We start from the raw sequence: 19,738 nt of genomic DNA, 5'->3' as shown, positions 1-19,738 counted from the left end.
AACAGCCCTGTGCTTATTATATTCCACTCAAAATTAAAACTGTTTATACATATAACTTTAAAGAACATTGAAATTACATTTTTTGCCTTGGAGAATTTTGGGCACTGTAGTTTACCTCTCACAGAGTTGCAATTGCCAGCAACCCTTAACAAATTACAGTGCCCAGAATTCTTTGAGGGAAGGCATGAGCTTTGAATGTGCTTTAAAGGTGTAGTGTGTATGCAGCCTGTGTAAACAAAAGCCTCCTCTGTGTAGCTCTGTGGTACATTTATAACAGCTCCCCCCTTTGTTTTTATACACTCTGAACCTCACAGCTTCGTCAGTTAAAACACTTGGCATTCACTGTTCACATGATTCTATTTCTATCTTCAAGTAGAAACAAAGGAACCAGCAGGAAGCAGTTGGAGAGCCAGTTTTGTTGTTTATGTTCCATCCTTTCAAGGACGTTTAAACAAGGACAGAAATCGAGAGACACCCCTACTTCCCCTCCCCTCTCCTCTGTATATTGGTATGTTTATTTTTCTGGTACACATGGGACTCGTTTTCTTGTGATATTGCAAGGACCACACAGGGAAATAAAGTTTACCCTTGGAAAAATAAATGAGCCTTTTAAATGGTCCTGATGATATTTTGATCAGTATCTTGCCTATTTACATCCTGCTTGTCAGAGAGGCATATGGCAGGCATGAATGAGTGAGTAGGTGGGGGAACATTTTACTAGTGTTTACACCAAATAAGCATCTCCTTTGGGGAGGAGCTGGCTGCACAGGAGGCCTCGGGCCCAATAAATGAGGCACAGGAGCAAAGCTTCAACCAGGTCATTCGAGCAAGGACAAGGGATGCTGCAGATTGGGCTGAGTTATACCAGCCCCACTGGGGCCCCCAGAGCAGATGTCCCTTTGGACAAAGCAAGGGCAAGGAAAACAGCAAACACCATGATGGGTGAGCTCAAGGAAGGCAACCTGGAGACCACACAAGGTAAGACATCTCCAATCAACCTTGCAGATCATTGGGGGGGGGGGGAGTAGAGAGTCAGCCTAGATTTTACCTGTATCTATATACCAGAAGGTGGCTTGAGCAGCCCAAGCTAACAAGCTGTTCACCTGGATGGAAGTGTCATTTGCTCTTAACGCGTAGTTAATTGTAATAGTGCATTAGATCCAGGTGTTGCAGGGTTTTGCATTTGGCTGGGGTAGACCTGATGTCTGTTCTCTTCCGAGGGCTAGTACACAAACTGTGTGGCCACAGGTTTTCCACACCTGAACTACATACAGCAACCCAGCAACTACATACAGCTTTAAAGCTCCAGGCCCTCAATTCAGCATGCTCCCTGAGATGTTCTAGACAGAGGGAAACATACATTTACAGGCTGTTTCTGTTTCATTTCATTTTTTATGCATGTTTTATTTGCACAACAGGGTTACAATGTACTGTACTAAAGAAAGCAAGACTTTCAGCAATTCAGCTTGTGTATGCATTATCAGTTTAAAATGCTAGTCGTTCCTTTTCTTAATTCAGATTGAAGCTGGTTTGGAGGAAATGAATCAAATTGCAGCATTTCCCAAGAAATGACAGCGTGTACACAGCTTCAGTCTAACCAGGCCCTTATTTCTGGATACAGGCAAGGCATGTAGATATGGCACAAGCAGGAATCTTTCTGTTGTATAAGCTAGCTTTACTAGCATAGTTTTAAAAGCAAATCCTAGCTACAGAACAGCACAAGCTGCAGAACATAAAGTTATCTGAGATATATTTATTTATCCATGGGCTGTTAAAAGACAACACCTCCTAAAAACACTTAACCACAAGTTTCAGTACTGATGAAGCCACAATTTTTCAGCAATTGCAAAACATTCTCTCCAACTACTCTTAGGTCATCGTTAACTAACACTTTTTAGCAATTGCACAGTATTTCCCCCAGGGGGACTCAACTTCAACGGCAGGGCTAAAGAACTTGCCCACAACACACATTTAATTTCAGAGGTTTTCATGTAATGCAGGAGTTTTAGGCACACCTCGGGTCTGTAGACAACTATAATGACCTTCCCTGGCACAGTTTAGCCTCTCCAGTTGTCTCTTTTATCTCTTGATCCATTTTCTCCAACATGTTTTGTATATGTTTTCCCTTGCCATGTAACTTCTTTGTTCCCAGGACTGTCCATATGGTTTATGCCAGCGATGTGTAAGGACACCCCCCCCCACTCTCTAGATCATTCCCACCACAGCTGCAAGGCTTTTTTCTTCATTTCTTTCTTGCTCTCAGTTCTTTGGTTTCTATATTCTGAGCTGCTCCCCGCTTTCCAAGTGGTAAGAACACGGCCAGCCCCATTATAATGCAAAGTAGATCTAGCCAATTAGGGAAAGAGAATGTGACATACTCCTTGGTTCATTTTAAGGTGTGTCTGTGTGTGCCTTCCCTGGTGAAAATGTCATTGCTGCCCCACAGAATGAAGCTCAGAAATCCAGGGTGATAGCGTAACTGCATTTATGAATTTTCTAACTCCAGCTTGTTTGTTTTAAATTTGTATACCATCCATAAGCGCTGACTTATGTGGAACCCTGGTGCCCAGGTACCCACAAATTTTTAACGAAGGCCCCCCCTCAAGGTTCCACTCCACGGAGTGAGCATACCACAGGGCAGGTGCATGTGACTTTGGCACGCCCCCACTACGTACGTGAGTAATGTCAGCATGCTGCCGGGCATGCTGATGTCTTGTGCTCATGCCACAGGGCATGTTCACACTACACAGGCACACTGCGATGGTGTCAGCATGTCCCAGGCACCCACTGTTTTGGGGCCAAGGTGGCGCGCCTGATACCACCCTTCATCCGAAGATCTCAGGGCAGTTCACAGCATAAAAAGTGTATTTAAGACGTGATTCTCCCCTTCCCCGAAACTTGTAAGAACGAAAGAGAAAACCTTCCCGATGCAGAGAAATCCATCATTATTATACCCATACAGTGGTACCTCGAGTTACAGATGCTTCAGGTTACAGACGCTTCAGGTTAGACTCCGCTAACCCAGAAACAGTACCTCGGGTTAAGAACTTTACCTCAGGATGAGAACAGAAATCATGCGGTGGCAGCGGGAGGCCCCATTAGGTAAAGTGGTACCTCAGGTTAAGAACAGTTTCAGATAAAGAACAGACCTCCAGAACGAATTAAGTTCTTAACCCAAGGTATCACTGTATTGCGGGGAGGTTGAGAGGATATGGTTTGTATCAGTCCTGCACCCAGTGTTGCTTTACCCACTTTGCTGGAGGGACGGCGAAGTAAAAAGTGTTGTATGACAACCCTTTTGTTGTTGTTCTGGTTTGTTGTTGCCTCTGTTAAAGCGAAATGCAGGATGGACTGTGAAATTGGTTGTAGCAGCTGAGAAATTAATTAAAGGTACAGGGGTGAAGGGAGCTAGGGGAAAAAGTTTCAGTTCAGGGTGGAAGGACGTTATGTAGATACCAGACATAGACAGAAAGGCTAGCCATTTAGAGAGCGAGATGGGCGTAGACATGGTGCATAAGTTTCTTAGAGGCCAGGCCTATCCAGCTTCGATGACTATTTTTCACCAGATCTATCAGAAATGGTAGACATGTTCTTTGGTGTTAGTTCTGTATGCATGTATACACCCCCCAGCACCTAAAATATTCCTGCAGATACCAGTGAACTGGAGTGTGTCACTTTCCCAGACCCTGAAAGATATTACATCCCCAGACTAGAAATAAAAAGCCAGGGATCAAATACATTAACATTATTTTGTTAAGTGCCTGAGACCCATCATTTGGGGGAAACCATAGCTACAGACTCTGTAACTGCAATCAGGGCCTCCAAACCACCACCCTCTTCAGCTCTGAGGAGAGCAACAACTTCCAGATGGTTTTTTTTTTTTTGCATTTGATTGTCACTCGCTACTCTCCCCCCCCCCTTCTTTCCCCAAGCAATGAGCCATTGCAGCTGACACCCGTGTTTCTGTTCTGGCATTTCTATTTCTGTAGCATCTCTGCAGTACAAATTAATAATATAACAATGCTATAAATTGTTAGGCGACAGGTGTTAACTGAATGCTAAGCATTAGCACAGTTTAACTTGCAGCCATTATGAAGGATTCTGGGAAAACAGTTCTGGACCTTATCAACTCCAAACCTACAACAGCAAGTGTGCACCGAACTGTTATCTCTCCCACCTGCAAGACCATGCAAAATCACAGTGATATCGCTCCCAGTATATTTCAGCTTTAACTATTCAGCCTCTAAGGTGCTTTGGGAATTACTCTTCCCAATGTATCTTCTAAACCTAATGCAGGGATGAATAGCATTAGGAGCTGGGCAGCCATTCTTGGAGGCATAATATTCAGAAAAGATTTTGGCAAGTTCCTACTCTGTCATGTCATCAGAGATGTCAACAGGATTTCCTGTAAACAGTATACTGTATAGGGATTAAGGTCCCTGCATCCCAACCCCCAATCTATTGACAAGAACTGCTGCTTTGCCAGATAGATTAATGTAACCTAGCATAATTTAGAGGGCTGTTGCAAATGTAAAATGGGGAGGGGAGGAAAACATACACAATCTTGTGCTCTTGGTAGAAAAGCAAAATGCAAATATATGCTACACAGCACATAGTTATCTGAAGAAGTGTGCATGCACACAAAAGCTTACACCCAGAACAAACTTAGTTGGTCTCTAAGGTATCTGAAGAAGTGTGCATGCACACAAAAACTTATACAGTGGTACCTCGGGTTACAGACGCTTCAGGTTACATATGCTTCAGGTTACAGACTCTGCTAACCCAGAAACAGTACCTCTGGTTAAGAACTTTGCTTCAGGATGAGAACAGGAATCGCACGGCGGTGGCACGGCAGCAGCGGGAGGCCCCATTAGCTAAAGTGGTACCTCAGGTTAAGAATAGTTTCAGATTGAGAATGGACCTCCAGAACGAATTAAGTTCTTAACCCGAGGTACCACTGTACCCAGAACAAACTTAGTTGGTCTCTAAGGTACCTGAAAAAGTATGCATGCACACGAAAGCTTATACCCAGAACAAACTTAGTTGGTCTCTAAGGTGCTACTGGACATTTTTATTATTTTTTATTTATTTTAACTGCATCAGATCAACATGGCTACGTACCTGAATCTAGAAGCACATAGTTAAATTATGGAATAAACGCCCATGGGAAGCAGTGTTGGGATGTAGATGGTCATCAACTTAGATGGAAAAAAAAGAGGATTAGATAAATTGATGGAACATAAAGCTACTAGCCACAATGACTAGGATATGCTTTCATTGTATGCTTCTGAATACTCGTTACTTGAAACCATAGGAGGGGAGAGGGCTGCTGCATTTAGGTCTTGTGTTTAGCTTCCCACAGGCATCTGCTTGGCCACTGTAAAAACAGGATGCTGGACTAGATGGGCCATTGGCCTGAACTGGCAGGGCTCTTATGTTCTTACCTCATTGCATTCATACACATCACATAAATACTGTAACACTATAAAAGTAGCCTCCTTGCTCTAACTGCAATGTTTCACAATCCGGATATTTACAGCAAGATACCCAGGCAAACCAAAAGTTTGACAACCCTGATAGCTAACAGACACAGAAAGCTGTATACATTATTTAACAATACATTGCATGGGGCATTCCAACCTAAATTTTATTTTATTACTTATGTTTTAGCAGATCGGGAAGCAGGATCAATTAAGTATTAAACACACTGTGATTAATGTGACCTATATTCACCATGATTTCTAACGTTTCACCAGTTTTACATTCTGTCTTCTACTTTAGAAAGCCCTAAACTCCATCATGGGGAGAATCAGCAAAGTAACCCATCTGTTTATTTTATGGCTGTCATCTGCAGCTGCAGGCATGGCATCTCTTTTCTCCTGATGAGGCCTTCCCAGGAAGTGGTTATTAATTGCCTGCCTGCCTGCCTGTCCCCACCCCTCTCTCATTTAAATGATAATCTACCTTGTTACTTGAAGAAGATGCAGTTGCCTGGCTCAGATTGCATGATATGATTCGTGCCTTGATTGGCTTTTCACAAGCCTGCCTCTGGAACATTGAACGGCCCATATCATCAAGCAAGTGGATACCCTTTTGTCCATGCCAACAATTTCACATTAGGAGATTCTGATTTCAGATCTAAATGGAGTTGAAGCTTTCTGAAGGAAGCCTATGGAATACTTCCTAGGTTCCTGAACTCCTTACTCCCTCAGAGAATATGTGATTTTAGACTCCAAATACAGTCTGGGAAAATGCACTTTGAAAATCCTGTTGCTATGCAAATGGTTCCTTTTGCCTTTTCGTACCACTTTAAGATAAAGTGTGGTTTAAGTTATGTACTGAAGTTCTCACCCTGGGCCAGCAGGGGGATACTGTAGATAGTTATGCAAATGAAGGATCGAAAGTGACATTCAGTGATTGGATAGTTTTAGAAAGTTGTTACAGTAATGTGGTACTGGAGCTCTATATAAGCAGGCTGACTGAACCCTTCAGTTCAGTTCTGTCTTGACCTGTGAATAAACAAGAGCTGTTTAAAGAATCACTGTGTCGTCCGATATGTTCACCCACAACTTAACAGTTTATAAATCCGTTTTAGAGTACCATTTATTCATTCTACCAATGCCTAATGTTTTTGATTTCCTAACCAACAAGCCTCTGTTTATATGTTGCATAATGTGTATATGGATCTACATTCTCTGTGCCAGGGATTGGAAACCCCTTTTCAGCCCAAGGGCCACATTCCCTTCTGGGGGCCGCATGCCATTGCTGAGCAAGGCCAGAGGCAAACATGGGTGGGGCAATGAATTGAAGTTTTACCCTTGGACAGTAGGCTAGTTTCCACACACACTCTCACTCCCTTTATCTCTGCTCCACCCAAGGAGTTAAAAGACACATTCCAGCCTGGCAAAAACACTCAAGGAGGCTGAGAAGCAAGGCTAATGGTGGGTATGGCTTTGAGAGAGTCCCAAGGTCCACATTCAACCCGCCAGGCCTGAGGTCCACCACCCTTGTTCTATGCTTAAAGGTAAAGGGACCCCTGACCATTAGGTCCAGTCGTGACCAACTCTGGGGTTGCAGTGCTCATCTCACTTTATTGGCCTAGGGGGCCGGCATACAGCTTCTGGGTCATGTGGCCAGCATGACTAAGCTGCTTCTGGCGAACCAGAGCAGCACATGGAAATGCCGTTTACCTTCACACCGGAGCGGTACCTATTTATCTACTTGCACTTTGATGTGCTTTCAAACTGCTAGGTTGGCAGGAGCAGGGACCGAGCAACGGGAGCTCACCCGTCATGGGGATTCGAACCGCCGACCTTCTGATTGGCAAGTCCTAGGCTCCGTGGTTTAACCCACAGCGCCACCCGTGTCCCTATGTTCTATGCTTAAAAGGTAAAGGTACCCCTGCCCGTACGGGCCAGTCGTGTCCGACTCTAGGGTTGTGCGCCCATCTCACTTAAGAGGCCGGGGGCCAGCGCTATCCGGAGACACTTCCGGGTCACATGGCCAGTGTGATGAAGCTGCTCTGGCGAGCCAGCACCAGAGCAGCACACGGAAACACCGTTCACCTTCCCGCTATAACGTGGTACCTATTTATCTACTTGCACTTAGGAGTGCTTTCGAACTGCTAGGTGGGCAGGAGCTGGGACGGGAGCTCACCCCGCCGCGGGGATTGGAACCACTGACCATGCGATTGGCAAGTCCTAGGCACTGAGGTTTTACCCACAGCGCCACCCGCGTCCCTATGTTCAATGCTTACTCACATTTAAATGTTTTGTTGTTCTACCTTTATAACTAATGATGAGCAGATAGCTTTGATTTACATGAGAGATGGAAGCATCCCCAAATACTGTATCTAGTAAATGAAAGCCTATGAGGTGACAAGTGATAACTATGACCGGTGCTTGTGTTTAAATTTTAAGTGGGAATTGTCTGTGGTTGCAATTCCCAAGAGACTGGATAAAATCCCAGTGCTTTTCACCCACGGTTGTCAGGAACAGTTTAAGCAATCTGCCCAATGGTGAGATGTGTGCTTTTGCTCCACAGAGACCACCGATCTATCTAAGGCCTCCTTGCAAATCCCTTTGGTGGTTGCGATGGACATGGACGCAGCCTCCTGCTTACGCTGTAGCGAATTTGTGGACCAGAACAAGATGCCCAAGCTGAACGAGCAGCAGGACAGTCAGGAGTACCTGTTTGGCAAGTCTATGAAGGAGCTCAAAAAGCTGGGGAGGGAAGGGCGCTGGGCAGGAAGTCACGCTCTGAGGGCGCAGGCTTATCAGCATGTAATCCAGCACATACCGTGCCAGCTCATGACCCCTGATGCCGAAGTCTACAGAGATGTTGCCAGCAAGCTGTTTGAAGCCCCGAACGAGAGCTTCGACCCATTACCTGGATTCCTGGAAGGAAGCATCATGCCCGAATACTGCCTCTCTGAAGAAGGGGTAATTGCAGTGAAAAGGATACTCATCTGCATTTCCAGCTTGTACCCCGACATCACCTACTGCCCCCTGCTTCCCGCTGTGACTGCCCTGATGCTCCATTACAGCCAAGGCGAGGCCCAGTGCTTTGAGGACACTTGCCGGCTCCTCTACTGCAACGCTCCCCACACCTCCTACATTGACCACTCCTTCCTCACCCATGAGGCTTCGTGCATGACCTTTGGGGACCTGGCCAACAAACACTGCCCAGCTGCCCACCGCCTGATAGCGAGCTCATCAGACAACATCTTTGAGGTGTATTCCGACTGGCTGGTCTGGCTTTTCGATGGCCTCCCGTTCGATTATGTCATCCGCATTTTTGACGTGTACCTTCTGGAGGGGCAGAAAGTCCTCTACCGGATCGCGCTGGCCCTGCTCAAGCAGTTCCAGCTGTCCGTGGCTTCGCAAGGCTTGGAGGTGGTGGATATCAAAGGGAGTTTGTGTGGTTTCATGCGGGACATTCGTGAGCACATGACCACTGACAAGCTTCTGGAAAAGGCATTCAGCATCCGGCTTTTCTCCCGCAAAGAAATCTGGCTCCTTCAAATGGCTAACAGGAAGGCATTAGTGGAGAAAGGAGTGACCGCAGTGCAGCACAGGTACAAAAGGCCATGAGGCACCATCCAGTTAGATCAGTCAGTAGAACATGAGACTCTTAATCTCAAGGTTGTGGGATCAAAAGATTCCTGCATTGCTGGGGGTTGGACTAGAGGACCCTCATGGTCCCTTCCAACTCTACAGTTCTATGATTCTATGAAGGATCTCCTTTACATCCTACTTTAGATATTGCACATTCTCTTTTGAGAAGCACTCCACCAAACATTACGGCTAAGTCAGTTACAGAGTACTCTACAGTACAGCTACAGATGACCAGAGACATTCAGTCCCCATAGGATAATCTCATACAGATTTTTTTTTCCTGCTACCACTATGGTCCCCACTTTAAACAGTCATGACCCGTGACTAAAGAATTCTGGGAGCTGTAGTTTGTTAAAGGTGCTGAAAGTTGATAGCAGCCCCCTATTCCCTTCCTAGAATTACAATTTGCAGAGTTCCCTGGGGATTGATTGTTAAACCACTCTGGAAATAGTAGCTTTGGGAGAGGAACAGGACTCTCCCAACAACTCTCAGCACCTTTAACTAATTACAGCTCCCATAATCCTTTGGGGGAAATCATGACTGATAGTGCTTCAAATGTATGGTGTGATTGTGGCCTCAGTATAGAAGCACAAAAAGGACCAGGATTGTCCCAAGTGACAAAGGGATTTAGGAAGCACAAAGGAACATGGCATTGGTAAAGTGATATTTCTGGGTCAGCTGCTTTAGAATTAATCTATACCACATTGCCAATTGTTGTATTCGTTCTCGAAAAAGTAATTGCCTTGACTAATTTTGGATCTCATTCTTTGGAACTGACACAGCAGTCTGTTATGTCTACTACCATTGGACATAACATATGAAGAGCTGGCTGTGTGTTTGGTTAGTAGTATCTTTGGAAGAAAAATCTTTGTCCTCAGGATCGGGATCTATGGAGCTATTTACAGTACAGGATTAATTATTTTTCCTTTCTCTCCTCTGCTGTACAGGCAACCATTTCACCTCACTGTGAATGCCCACAATTTCTCTTCCACCATTGTTACTGCTCAGGAAATGCGTGTTGTCTGGTCCTGGATCCCTGAACGATTTTCTTTGTTCTCACCTGTCCTCATATTCTCAACTTCGGAAAATGGATACAGCTTGCAGAGGTAAGTTGGCATCTGCACAGTGAGTTTCAAACCATCTGAATTCTCAACAGGATAAAAAGGTTAAAACATTTGGGGCTTTTTAGTTTAGTTATAAGGCAAGTAATGGGAGACATGATAAGGTTTTATCAAATTATGCATGGTGAGAAGAAAAACTTTTTTTCATCTCTCCTAATACTAGAACCTGGGGCCATGCAGTGATGCTGAATGTGGGAAGTTTCAAGAAGCATAAAAGGAAATATATAGGACATAGCTAAACCAGTGGAGAGAGATTTTTCTCCCTCTTCCATAATACTAGAACTTGGGGCTATCCAGTGAAGACTCAGGGCAGTCCTTTGCACAGTGCATAGCTAACCTATGGAATGACCACTAATTTGGATGGCTTTAGAAGGAAATGAGAAAAAAATCATGGATATGGGTATCAATGGTTACGAGCCACAACAGGGCTAGTTCATTCAGGGAGGCTTGGGGAATAATTCAAGGTTGTGCAGGAAATGAGGTAATATCCTGTGAAGTGTGTTTCGTTGCCTTTGAATGGTGCGTTGCTTTTGGGTTTGGGTTTATTATGTATTTTGTGTTCTCACTTTGTATTTTTATGTTGTGAACCACCCTGTGACCTTCAGATAAACGGAGCAGTGCCAGATTTACGTATAAGCTAAACAAGCTATAGCTTAGGGCCCCACTCTCTTGGGGGCCCCCCAAAAAATGTAAAGAAAAAAACCCTGGATGTACAGATAAAAAACAAATAAAATAAAACCTACATACAGCAACAGTGTTTTGTGTTGTGTAGGCTCCTATGATGTTTATGTAATGGGCCCCGCCTGCTAGCCTGTTCCCTAAAATATTCAACACAAAAAACAGTAGCAATTTGTTGTTGACAAAGAACAGCTGGACATATAAAGGGCCCCATTAACTTCAGTAGCTTAAAAGGTAAAGGGACCCCTGACTGTTAGGTCCAGTCGCGGATGACTCTGGGGTTGCGGCGTGGTGCTCATCTCGCTTTACTGGCCTAGGGAGCCAGCGTACAACTTCTGGGTCATGTGGCCAGCATGACTAAGCCGCTTCTGGCGAACCAGAGCAGTGCACGGAAACGCCGTTTACCTTCCCACCGGAGTGGTACCTATTCATCTACTTGTACTTTGACGTGCTTTCGAACTGCTAGGTTGGCAGGAGCAGGGACCGAGCAATGGGATCTCATCCCGTCGCAGGGATTCAAACCACTGACCTTCTGATCTGCAAGCCTTAGACTCTGTGGTTCAACCCACAGCACCACCTGCTTTCCTTCAGTAGCTTAGGGCCTCATCAAACCTAAATCTGGCCCTGGAAAGGAGGCACACAAATTTAATAAAGAATAAGAAGAAGTAGTTATCTGTTGGAGGCAGTATGCCTCTGAATGCCAGTTTCTGGGAATCACAAGTGTGGAGACTACTGTTGCACTCAGCTTTTGCTTGTGAGCTTCCCAGAAGCAACTAGTTGGCTACTGTGAGAACTGGACTATTGCTTATTATTCAGGGCATTTATCTAGGCTTAAGAATTAATTTGAGAATGTGCCCCAATGATTTTTAATTTTTTTGCACAGGAATAGCCATAGGGATAATATTTGCTTAAAACATTTCTTCAGCCAAAAGGGCTCCCAGGGTAGCTGACATGAGATCGATAATAGTGTGTGCCCTCAGACTAGAATGACACAATGTGATAAAAAGGGAATAAGAAAACTCCAGGAGCGGTTTTTTAAAGTTTGTATAAGGACCAGTTGGGATGGAAACAGCTGAGGAAGAGATGGAGCAAAATGGAGCTGATCTCTCTGGAGTGGCCCTGCTTCCCTTCTCTTCCTCTGCTACAGGCAGATGGAAAGGAAGTGTTCCTATAACATTTATGTTGCTTGGAGAGAAGCCTTCTGGGAACAGGACTGACTAAAAGCAAAGGGCAAAAAAGCTGTACAATATCATGTTAAGATTTCAATGCAACACACAAATAAGTGAGGGGAAAGACTGCTTAAATTTGTTCCATGGATCATTTGGATGTCAGTGTTCTGTCCTCCGTCCCCCCCCCCCCGTCCCCCCGCTGTTTTGAAAATGTGCACACAGAAGCGGCTATAGGGATGCAGCCTGCTAATGTCAGAAGGGTCAACCATGAATTTGTGATGATTACCTTGGAAAGTTCCCAGGACTCGCTTTGCAGGCCATGCGTCTCATACTAGCACCTGGCCATTCTGTCATTACAAAGAGATGGGCCTCGAGCTATTTTCTACTGACATTTCCAAATAAAAGAACGTAAATATTGAAGTCTGGCCAGGTACACTGGGACACATGTAACAACAGCAAATCTTGTTAGAAAACAGCCCTGATGGTCTGCTTGGTAGAAGTGTGAAAGCGCCCCCTGCCCTCTCAGAAGATATATAGTAGGATCTGATCAGTGTCACAGTCCCAGGGCAAATAATAGTTAAGACACACTCACATCCAAAGAAATATACTTTCACAATCACAATTAAGCCGCCTGATTTCACACCTAGGAATTGTACGTCAAGATCCTGCATGTACCCCTGAGATTATGTTGTGCTTAAAATTTTATCTGAGCAATTACTTGCACCACTGAGCAAAAATTCTGGCTTCAAACTCCACATAGCATGCCAGCCTTGCCTGTTATTACACATCCCTAAAGAATACTGAAAATGAACGAAGGAGTGTTTTTGCCACCTCTCCTTTATGAGTTTGCAAAGGCTGCCTGTTTAACACAGCAGTGGTAAGCACAAGGAGATTGATGACTGTCACTACGTACTGCTATTCCTCCAGGTATTTAAACTAGTAGTGTCCAAACCTATCGAAAGAGATGCACAGACAGATTTCTCAGTGATGCATGAAAACACCAAAGGGATGAAGTTACGTCCAACTTCTGCAGAGACCTTGCAGTATCAGTGTTGCAACTCAGAGCCATCCCATCTCCTCCCTGCGTTACTTCTTCTTTCACCAGCAGTGGACTTAATCCAGAAAATCCTCCCCCAAACCCAGGCAGGAGGAGATGGGGTCCAGCATCATGGGGTCCAGCCCAAGATTACATGAGCCTTTGGCCTGATCCAGCAGGACTCTTGTTCTTAATGTGGAAAGCATGCAGTAGATCTGGATGAATATGCAGGAAGCCTGTTTTGCTTGCACCTTGATGCTTTCATTGCCCCAGGCTTCCTAGTAATGCACTAAAGTAGAATGTACTGTGCTGACAGGTCACAGTCCATTCAACTTCCACCTCAGTGCTATAATGGGATTGCTTTCCCTGACATTAGCTCACCCTTCTTCCTTCTTTGTTTCTTACAGGTTTTATTCCTGCTGTGAAGGCTACGAACCAACGGTACTGCTCTTAAAAACCACACTGGGGGAAGTAAGTCTCTTCTGAGCATCCGAGAGACCTGCGGGTCGGGCCTTTCTTCTATGGGTCTAGGCTGAAAACGCAAATAACAGAAATGTCAGAAACCATCAGCAGAGTACAGTGGTACCTCTAGATACGAACGGGATCCGTTCCGGAGCCCCGTTTGCATCTAAAGGTAAATGTAACTAGCGACGGCACATCTGCACACGCACACGCACACGTCGCTTTTTGCCGCTTCTGCGCATGCGCTGACATCATATTGAGTGTCTGCGCACGCGCAAGCGATGAAACCCGGAAGTAACGTGCTCCGTTACTTCCAGGTTGCCGAGGAGCGCAACTCGAACACGCTCAACTCGAAGCATATTTAACCCGAGGTATGACTGTACTCTGTATACTCTGCTTGGACTAGCAACAAGTTCCAAAATTCTCCGCTGAAGGATGCTCGCTGAATAGTGAACACAAGCATTTGTTCGTTCATATCTGTAACTCACTCTGATGCTTGCCAAATCGGGAAGAGTGGGGATGGTGGAGGCAAATTGAGATCTGGGTCAGAATGGTTAGGAAGGCTATAAAGAGCATCTGTTTTGAGACACAGGACAGTACAGGTTCCCTTACCCCCAGGTGAAAGGGATGCTTCCAAACAGTACTGTTCTTTCAGAATTGATAGAAGGTACGATTACTTTTCTTGGGTCACTCTTAAAGACAGCAATATTGGGCAAGCAAAGCTATTTTGTCGTAACAAATGAATGAGTGTATTTATTCGTAACTGTGCTACTTTGGATGTCAGTTACATGCCAGTTGCATATCTGTTTCACTCCTGAGAAAGGAAAAAGAACCACAACTGAGTTCTGTTCCACCAAGTTTTCATACTCGATAGGGAGCTGCAGCCAAGGAAAATGCATTGTTTTCCACTCACAATCTTAAGTGTACACTTCAAAATGTAACAGGTGAAATGGTCCTGGCTTTCCTTTAACTAGACTAAAGTGACATTGACACATTGTGGGTGGTGCTTATCTTTATGGCTGGGTACCTGAGGGAACACTTGCTTCTACCTCAACCTGCTCAGGCCCTCCTCTCTGTCTAGGTGATCAGAGGTGCGTGAGGAGAAGCCTTTTCTGTTGTGGTGCTTTGCCTCTACAATCTTCTCTAAGAAGGCTCAGCCTTCAGGACTTTAACACTTTATCTAAAGTCCTGTCTTTTATGGTGCTCGTTAAAGTTTTTAACTTTTTAATGTTCTGGTTTCATGCTGTTTAGCTTAAAACTTTTAAAAAGAAGGCTTGAATTATAGCGTGTAATTCATGTTTCTTTGATTTGTTAGACACCCCAGATCTGCATGTCATTGAAGAGAAGACACATTTTAAAATTTAGTTTAATTAACAGCGAGAGATCACAAATTACAAACCTTAAGCTCTCTGTCAATCCAAAGTCCCTATCCTAATATTTGCTCCAGTTTTATCTGCTTATTATACTGTCATAAAATGGCTGAAAGACTGTGATAGTATCTCATTTTGTGACACTACTCTATTTGGTACATAGCCATATCCAATTATGGCTGTGCTGCTCCAATTAAAGCATTCGAAGGGAGTGACCCTATCAATCTTCTGTGATAAAATATATATATTTGGATCATCAGCTCTTTCTGAGATCCTCTAAGAATGATAAATGACAGACTTTATTGTTTCTTGTCTCTTCCTTCCATACAGGTGTGTGGAGCATTTCTGTCCTCCGACTGGAGCGAAAGGAAAAAAAGTGGGGGGACATCAAGTTTCTTTGGCACAGGAGAATGCTTTGTTTTCACAGTGAGTCTAAAATTTATTCCCGCAATGTAGATTGGGTTGATTTTACAATTTTTAAAATTAAATGTGGGCCTCAAAATGCATTTTCAGGCTTAAGCTGAAGCCCACTCTGCCTATCCCAAAATGTAGCTGTGAGTCTCAACACCCCTACTAGGTAAGGCGGCCAGCCGGCTGTAGAAGAGTTGCAATTTCCTCTTCTGCGCCACCTTGTTCTGAAAGTACAGCATGGCATGTGAGCACAGTGAGCTTCCTGTATGTACAGACGTTGCCAGAGCAGCTTCACCAAGTAGTAAACCAACTAATTCACTACTAGGAGTCTGGGTGTTGCAGCCAACTACAACCGCTGCTTAATATCTGTGACATACCCTCCTTCATTGGCAGTATTTAAGCAGAGGCTAGATGGCTATCTAGCCAGGAGGCTTCCCTTCTCAGACACAGTACATGGACTCTGGGCTTCATTGCTACCAAAGACTTCATTCCACAGTTCACTGCATGGCCTAAACATAAATCAGGGTGTAGGTTACACAGTTCATAAGCAGAGTCTAAGTTCATGGCTAGGCACCTGGTCTCAACCCCTGTCATGCCTCCTTGGCTTTCTGTTTGAAGAATAGGGCAGGCACAGCCATTTGTGTGGATGCAAGTAACACAACTGGGCAAGCAAGTAGGCACTCCTGTGAGCAGGCTGTGTCTGCTCACAGCAGCATTCATGTTGGTGTGTACTTGGAGATGGAGTCTGATTTACTGCCTGACCCAAATTCAGGCACTTCCCTGAATTTTTTGTGGAATTGTCATTAGCTGGAGGTGGGTTTGGGGACTGAGTCAGGCAGCTCCCCCTCTTCAGTTCAGATATCTGCCACTTTTAGGGTAGAAATGTCTCCAAAATAATGACTCAGTCCTGTCCCCACCAGGTCCTGCTTGGCACCTCCTAGGCCACTTGGCCCCTTCCCAGGACCCAGCTCAACCATCATATCTCAACCCTCCTCCAACCAGCCCTGCCAAGAAGTCTCAGGGCTCATGACAACCCGAAATTGCAACATTCCACTTGCGCTAATCAGGGGGCTGGTCTACGTCAGGGTTTCCCAAACTTGCTTCATCAGCTGTTTTTGGACTACAACTCCTATCTTCCCTAGCTAGCAGGACCAGTGGTCAAGGCTGACTGGGACTGTAGTCCAAAATCAGCTGGAGACCCAAGTTTGGAAAACCCTAGTCTATATTATCTTGAAGTTTCCCTCCAAGCCTTAAATTCTATGTGCACTATGTTCATATTGAGGTTACCAGGAGCTCAGTTGAACCAGTTCCCTCAAGGAGTCAGAGCTTTCCAAACTCTGTGTCGTGACACTTTAGTGTGTTGCCTTTAGTGTGGCACATGAAACTCCCTGCGCACCTCCCAGGGCTGGAAAGGGGTTAGTTTGACCTCCAGTTTGCTAGTAAAACTAAATTACTGTATCATGAAATGATACATGTCGAAAAAGTGTGTCACCAACATGAAAAGTTTGGAAAGCTCTGTCCTAGGGGAAGGGCCACAGCTCAGAGCAGCACATCTGCTTAGCATGCAAATAGTGCCAAGTTCAATCTTTGGCACCTCCAGGGTTAGGAGAGACCCCTGCCTGAAACCCTGAGGAGCTGTTGCCAATCAGATGGGCTCAGGCAACTTTCCTATGTGCCCTCCTGTTCATGTGCTGCCCTAGCAGAGCAACCGCAATGGAAAAATATACTTGATTTATGTCATTTTGCTTTGAAAGGTTCGCCCAGAAATGGAGCGATATGAGTGGGTGTTCATCAAGAAGCCGGAACAAGCTAAAGCTCTGCCTCGATCCCCACGCCCGCGCTCTCCATCTCCCTTCTCTTCCGAGGGTCACTCAACAACCAGCTCAAACCACCTCACTGTGCCAGTGCTGGACATGATTAAATACCGCCTCTCTCCATTCCTGGCAATTCGACACTTCAAGCTGCCTTCCAAAACAGCCTCCATGTTCATGTCTGGAACTCAGAAAGAGATCATCATAGGTAGCTATGCTTCTACTATGACACTATAGCTGTCACAGAGACCATAGGGCTGCAGACACCCAAGACTGGCCCTATCGTTAGAGCGGGGAAGCTGCCTCAAGCGGCAGTTGCTGGCAGGGAAGGGAGGCAGCAGTGGCATGGTGTTGTTGGGGTAGAACTGAATGTGCCATGTGACCTGTCCTGCACAAACACCTAAACATTGACCATGCTGGTTGGGTCTGATGGGAGTTGCAGTTTAGCAACAGATCCCGCTTCCCTGCTGTTAGGGGTAAAGGATAAACCAAAACATTTCATAGAGGAACTGAGTGATGAGAAGCCTTGCACTGATATGAGGTACAGCTCTATGTAAGGTAGCACAAATAATATCAACTTGACAGCCTACCAGTGATGGTACAATGAGGCTTGACTGCTTGCATGCAGCATGCAGCAATATACACCTATGGACTACACTGTTTGCATGCAGAATAAGGCATTAATCTAAACTGAGAGACCTTTGTGCTCATATATAATGCAGGGGTGCTGTGCTATACGTGAGCAACCTAGCAGCACATGCAGCTTGAGAAAACTATGGCTACTGATGACAGCCACTAGGAGGCTACATGATCACATTAGCACAGAAAATATTCCCAAGTACTTTGGCGTAAGATAGGCATATGCCTTTCCAGTTTAAAAGCTTATTTTGGAGCTCCTTGCAAACTGTGTTGAAATTTAGGTCAGGTTTAGTCTCTGGAAATGCAAGATTAATCCCTTCGCTGTCTTTCACCAGTTCAATTATTTAGATGAAGCCATTTGAATGGTTGTTACTATGTTTCAGCAGGTGGTTTGCTGACAGAGTAACTATAATGAAAAGGAACTAGTTTTGCAAAGTACCAAATTTGGGGCCGATATACTGTACACACATTTCTTTTCTGTGCCCCTGCATATGCTGCTGTCCTCCAATCAGAGTGTTTCAGATTTAAGTTCACAGCAATGAAATCTGCTACTGATCAACAACAGAGGACAGCATTTCAGTTTGCTTTTCATAGCCAGCAACAGCCCACAACAAATCTCTGTTCATTTTCCCCCAGGTGGTGGAGGAGGCCAAGCTCTGTTTATTGACGCTGATCTGCATCATGGGAGAACGGAGCACTGCGAAACATTTGACAACCCTCCTCTCTGCCAAGAAAACTTCCAGGTGCAGCTTCTAGAAGTCTGGGGCTTTCAAAACTCCTGATAGCACCAATGAGATGCAGTATTTCAGGCTGACATTTGTCTCCACAGCACTGGGCATGACAACTGGCAGTGAAAGAAATGACACAAGGTGGTATCTGGAGATGTCAGGAGCAGAACATTTTCACCCATTTTGGAAACTGTCCACTAATGCAAGACTTTTGGCACTAGTCTTTTTAGTGAACAATACGAACAAAGGGAAATAGTCCCAACCAACTATAAATAAGATGAGGGGAAATGGGATAAAAATGTGAATAAACTGATGTAGTAGCTATAGTACAGTGGTACCGCAGGTTACAGACGCTTCAGGTTACAGACGCTTCAGGTTACAGACTCTGCTAACCCAGAGATATTACCTCAGGTTAAAAACTTTGCTTCAGGATGAGAACAGAAATGGCACCGTGGCAGCGGGAGGCCCCATTACCTAAATTGGTGTCTCAGGTTAAGAACAGTTTCAGGTTAAAAATGGACCTCCAGAATGAATTAAGTTCTTAACCCGAGGTACCACTGTATATGAAAAGTATTATAATAAGATGGAATAGCAGCTAAAGCAGAGGTTGGCAACCAAAGGCCCATGAGCCACAAGCAGCCCACAGGGGTCGTTTAACCAGCCCCTGAGCTGAGCTGCCTGCTTGGCAAGCCCCCGCGTGCTGTACTAAACTGGCACAGTGCGGCAACTCGCTTCCGCAGCACCGAAGATTGCGTCCGCGCATGCTGAGACGCTGAAAATCGCAGGCGAGTGTGCTATCCGGCCCACGGAAGGATCTCTGCTGCAGTGAACCAGGCGAGGTAAACCTTGCTGACCCCTGAGCTAAAACCAATGTATGTCTCTAAGGCTTTCTGGTGATAATAAAAAATATATTATTTTACCACAGGGATGAGAAACCTGTGACCCTCCAACCTGTTGTTGGACTCCATCTCCTACAACCATGACCATTGGCCATGTTGTTGGGGCTGATGGGAGTTGACAGGCCACATCTTCCCAACCTCTGCTTTTGTCATTTGCTCTTAAAACTGTTCTACTTAGATGTCTGAGAGGTTTAATTTTAAAGAAGATACAGAAGCGGTCACATTCTGCTCCCTTTTATTAGACAAACCGAGTGGAAATTTCCAAGAACTCCTTTTATATTGGATTGTTTGGGGCAAA

General features: G+C 45.0%; 1 protein-coding gene across 1 annotated transcript; it reads left to right on the top strand.

Annotated features, from left to right (window-relative positions):
• Positions 1-788: 788 nt before the first annotated feature.
• On the top strand, positions 789-18,915 carry LOC309360590 (TBC1 domain family member 24-like; the record flags this gene model as incomplete). Its single annotated transcript, XM_081895192.1, has 7 exons — positions 789-978; positions 8,044-9,076; positions 10,064-10,222; positions 13,528-13,591; positions 15,283-15,378; positions 17,118-17,382; positions 18,450-18,915. The coding sequence occupies 7 exons, from the start codon at positions 789-791 to the stop codon at positions 18,593-18,595; spliced, it is 1,953 nt and encodes a 650-aa protein (XP_081751318.1). The 3' UTR covers positions 18,596-18,915.
• Positions 18,916-19,738: the final 823 nt, after the last annotated feature.

This window comes from Podarcis melisellensis (genome assembly GCF_964234715.1).
Source record: "Podarcis melisellensis genome assembly, chromosome: 2".
Lineage (NCBI taxonomy): Eukaryota > Metazoa > Chordata > Lepidosauria > Squamata > Lacertidae > Podarcis > Podarcis melisellensis.
This window is presented reverse-complemented; position numbering and strand designations above follow the sequence as displayed.